The 5,178-nt window shown below is 35.2% G+C and overlaps 1 protein-coding gene across 1 annotated transcript; it reads left to right on the forward strand.

Moving 5' to 3' along the window:
- Positions 1-1,161: 1,161 nt before the first annotated feature.
- LOC105001143 (olfactory receptor 8H1-like) lies at positions 1,162-2,107 on the forward strand. The gene is given in 2 exon segments (XM_010857307.1): positions 1,162-1,787; positions 1,789-2,107. Coding segments are annotated over 2 exon segments (945 nt in total).
- The last annotated feature ends 3,071 nt before the right edge of the window (positions 2,108-5,178 follow it).

Consider the following 5,178-nt stretch of genomic DNA (forward strand, 5'->3'; position numbering starts at 1 on the left):
GAAATATTAGGATGAGATGAAAAGCCTTCTCTTTGCTAATGTACCTGAAGAGTGGATTCCTGAATTTTTTTTCAGGCATAACTTCCCGGAAATTTTTACATTTGATCAGAAACTGAATAAAATTTCTAGTCTGATTTATTTTTCCCTCAGAATAAAACAAAATGACTACACTAAAACTTAAAAAAGAACTTATCTCAAAGAAAACAAGTGTATTACAGAAATTGTCAGCTGACATGTTTTCTTTCTTTTTCTTTTTTTTTTTTTTTTTTGTGAGCAAAATTCGAGGTTGACATACTTCTAGATAGATAACATTGGAAGAAGTTTATTATCACCAGTCTTGGCTGCCAGTGAGTATTATTCTCAAAATTAGAAGACTTTAGGTAGGATCAAATAAAATGGAGATATTTTCAGAATACGTGCACTGATATCACTTAAACTTTTCTCTAAGAAATGCCAAAATTTGTGGAATCAGAAATATCACTATATTTGAAGATTAATATTAATACTTGCTCTATAATTTTAACATAACCTACTGAAGTATACTAAGGTTGAAATTTATATTTTATATCAAGTATATTAGGAAACAAGAACAGTGCATGGTGCCCTAAAACCATTCTATCATTGTTTATTATATGTGTATATATATTATATCTAACATTTTTTCACAGGTTTGCTGAAATGAATATTAATAAGAATATAGTATTGTTGGCATTCCTTTTGAGGTCAATCTAGCTTGGTAGAATTACAGATCCAACATTTAGTAGCTCTGACTCAGGTTCAGTTACTTAAATTCACTGTGCTCTTTTTCTCATATGAAGAATGGGAGAAACGGTACTACCTATGTATAACCTCATGAGAATTAAATGCATTAATAATGAGAATCATTTAAAGCAGCATCAGCCATTCTAATTATCCAATATACTAGCTTTTACTATATTATATCCAAATATTTACTTACCTCTATTTCTACATTTGGCCATCAATTAAGATTTTTTTCTTCCTACTCTCTACATCCCTCATTATTATCACTTTCTAGAAACATTAAACTAAGCTAAATATATCATGATGTTTCTGGAAACACAATTTCTGGAAACAAAATTCATAGTAATTCTTGCTATGTATCAATTCTGATTTCTCAACATTTTGGAGCATTTGGACACTATGAGTAGAAGGAATATCACACAAGTGTCTGACTTCATCCTCATGGGACTGACAGATTCTGAAGAGATCCGGCTGGTCCTCTTCACCCTCTTTCTCCCGATATACCTGATCACTGTGCTGGGGAATGTGGGGATGATCCTGATAATCCACCTGGACCCCCAGCTTCACACACCCATGTATTTTTTCCTTAGTCACTTGTCATTTCTTGACCTCAGTTACTCAAGTGTCATCACCCCTAAAACTTTAGACAACTTACTGACTTCCAGCAAGTATATTTCTTACCTGAACTGCTTCATGCAGTTGTATTTCTTTGTCTTCTTGGGCGCCACTGAATGTGTTCTTCTCTCCTCCATGGCCTATGATCGCTATGCAGCCATCTGCAACCCTCTGCATTACCCAGTTGTTATGTCCACCAGACGCTGGTGCTCTCTTATCTTTGGATCCTATTTGATTGGTTTTATTGATACCTCTGTCAGTGTTCCTTGCATGAGTAGATTGCATTTCTGCAACCCAAATGAAATTTATCACTTTTACTGTGATGGAAGGGCAATTTTACCCCTGTCCTGCACTGACACACATGACATCGAAATCATCATATTCATTTTTGCTGGTTCCACCCTATTGGTGTCTCATCACAATATCTGTGTCTTATTTGGCCATCCTGTCCACTATTCTGAAAATCACTTCCACTTCAGGGAAGCGAAAAGCCGCCTCTACCTGTGCCTCCCATCTCCTGGCGGTCACCATCTTCTATGGCACTATGATTTTCACTTACTTAAAACCAAGTAAGTCCTACTCCTTGGGAAAGGTTCAAGTGGCTTCTGTTTTTTATACTATTGTCATCCCCATGCTGAACCCCCTTATATACAGTCTTAGAAACAAGGAAGTGAAAAGTGCTCTCATAACTCTCAATAGAGTTATGCAGAAAAGAAAGGACTCCAAATAACGAAAATAACAGTGATGTTAAATTTCAAAGCTCATTTTTTTTTCATTCCTACAGTGTATTTCCTTGCTGTCTCTCCAGAAGCAAATAGAAGTTTTTATCTATTTATTCTGTTGAACCAGTGTTGCCCGACTAAATATAATCTCTCATACTTCTAAGAATATACTTTTATAAAACTATATTATAATTGGAAACCAATGAAGCATGTCAAACTGTGGTCTAAATATACACATTTTTAAGGGCAACTGATTTCATACATGAACAAGTATACCTGTCAGCTTTTAAACTATGTCACATATTCCAGTGCTCCAACTTCATTGAATTTTATGATGAAACAGAGTTCAGTTTTGGGGACAATGATACTGATCTCAGAAATAATTTCCTTTACTTTATAGAGAAGCATATAGCAGAGTCATTATGAGCACTTGCTTTGGAACCAAACGTTCCAGAATTTAGATTCTAGGTCTGCTATTCTATAACTTATGTAACACTAAAAATCACTGAAAATATAAGCCTCAAGTTTTAAACTGCATTAGATAAAAACAATTCCAGGTCCATATAGTTACCATAAGGGGCTTCCTGGTGGCTCAGTGGTAAACAAGTGGCAATGCAGGAGACGAGCTTCCAATCCCTGGGTCAGGAATATCTCCTGAAGAGGAAACGGCAACCCACTCCAGTGCTCTTGCTTAGAAAATTCCATGGATAGAGAAGCCTGGTGGGCTACAACTGAGCAACTAAACACACATGCACACACACATTGTTACTGTAAAGATCAAATCAGTTCATTATGTAAAGCATTTAAGGCAGTACTAATAAATCCTGGCCCTTATCATTAGAATACTGATATCCCTCCAGTTTTTAGTGCACAATGGCTTTTTTTGATGAACATTCAGCTGTGTTTTAAGAATTATTTTTGATTGATTTAATGGACAAACCCACAAACAGCTAAGAAAACACTCAGCACCTCACAATTTTGGATTTAGAATGGACAGTGTTAAATATTGGAAAAAAATATTGAAACATTTAAGGAAATAGAAATGCCCTAGAAGTTATTAAGCACTTTGTATGTGTTCTTCTAGATTGACAGTTATGTATATATGTATGTTTATTATGTACATGAGCAATATTTCTGACATTTCCTATGTCCTTTTTGAGACTTTCTGTGTATATTTAAAAATATTATCTTTGATTATTCCTTTATCATTGAAATCTAAGATGGCTGTGTGTTTGATACATGAGAAAGATTCTCAGTTTGCAATTCTTTGGATACTAAATGTTAATGAATTCATCAAGTTAACATCTGCATGAAGTGCTATCATTTTGATAGCTCCCTTAAAATATTTGTTCATTTTTAAGATACGTATTTATTTATACTGTAGTGTAATTGCTTTACAATGTTGTGTTAATTTCTGCTGTACAACAGAGTGAATCACTTATTATATATATATATACATATATATATGTATATATATATCCTCTCACTTTTGAGTCTCCCTACCTGCCTTCATTGTGCATGAATTATTGAGTAGAAATGAGAGGAATTGGGCAGTCATATTTAAACGTTTATTGAAAGGAAGTGAAGATATATTTTATGAGGTAATTTTAAAATAATATGTGTGTTTATAATAATTCTCTCCAAAAATATTATAAACTCTTAGAGATAAGAATTTGCTTAGTCATTTTGTGCTCTCCACAATATGTAGCAAATGTATCACTTATTTAACGTGTAAATAAATGTTTTCTTTGCTTTTGTTTGCTGGTGAAAGCACAGTGATGAATGCATTAAACTGAAGGACTCTACTTCATTCAAGTTTATACCACGCTTTGGTGTTTGCACACTCCTTTGGCTTCCCAGATGAGACACTAGTGGTAAAGAACCTGCCTGCCAATGCAGGAGACATAAGAGAAGTGGTTGGATCCCTGGGTCTGGAAGATTCCCTGGAGAAGGGATGGCAACTCACTCTAGTCTTCTTGCCTGGGGAATCCCATGGACAGAAGTGCCTAGTGGGCTCTGATCCAAAGGGTCCCAAAGAGTCAGACACAACTGAAGAGATTTAGCATGCACACACATGCATATTAGTGCTCAAACGTATTAGCTTAGTTGAAAATTCTATTTCTGTAATTTTTTTTCTTTTTCTAAAACGTCTCTAATTCATGTATAAAATATGGCCTGGTGATTAGCTGATAGATTTCTTTTCCAATTACCTTTTCCTTAGTAGTTAGGGTATGGAAATGAGTGTACACAGAATTTTATACTTTGTTCAGATGATTTTAAATCACTGGAGTCAACTGATTAGGACTTATACATCATACATCACACACACACACACACACACACACACACACAGACAAATTCCTATAGAAATAATCAGTCTTGAGAGTAGCTGAAGACAGTTCATGATAAAGGATCTGTATGGGCACAGTTACATGTTTGATTTTACATTTTTAATTTTCTTCTGATCTATATGACTGTGTCTGATTTCTACAAACTTCATTTTACAATTAAATTTTTTAGATTGTAAATTATTGTGACAACTGATGAAACAATAGTTGCATTACTTTAAGGACTTATTGAGGCTCCTGTCATTTTAAAATTAACATTTATTTACTATTCATTTATTTTTACTGTGATGGATACTATTGCTGTGCACGGACTTTCTTTAGCCCCTCCGCATGGTGAGTGGGGGCTCTTCTCTAGTTGTGGTGTGAGGGCTTCTGATTGCAGTGGCTTCTCTTGTTGAGGAGCACAGCCTCTAGGTGCGTGAGCTTCAGTAGGTGCAGCTCATGTGCTCCAGAGCCTGGGCTCATTAGCTGTGGCACACTCATGGGCTTAATTTCTCCATGGCATGTGAGGTCTTCCTGGACCAGGGATCAAACCAGTGTCCCCTGCATTGCAAAGCAGATTCTTAACCACTGGACTGCCAAGGAATGTGGTAGTTTTAACTCATCTTTGATTATTTTTTTTTAACTCATCACTTATCCACTTTATTACTCCTATATATTTTATAGCATTAACTATACTACTGTTTTAACTACTGTTTTCACTCCTCACTTATCCACTTTATTAATCCTAT

Source organism: Bison bison, unplaced genomic scaffold, assembly GCF_000754665.1.
Source record: "Bison bison bison isolate TAMUID 2011002044 unplaced genomic scaffold, Bison_UMD1.0 scf7180017864379, whole genome shotgun sequence".
Taxonomy (NCBI): domain Eukaryota; kingdom Metazoa; phylum Chordata; class Mammalia; order Artiodactyla; family Bovidae; genus Bison; species Bison bison.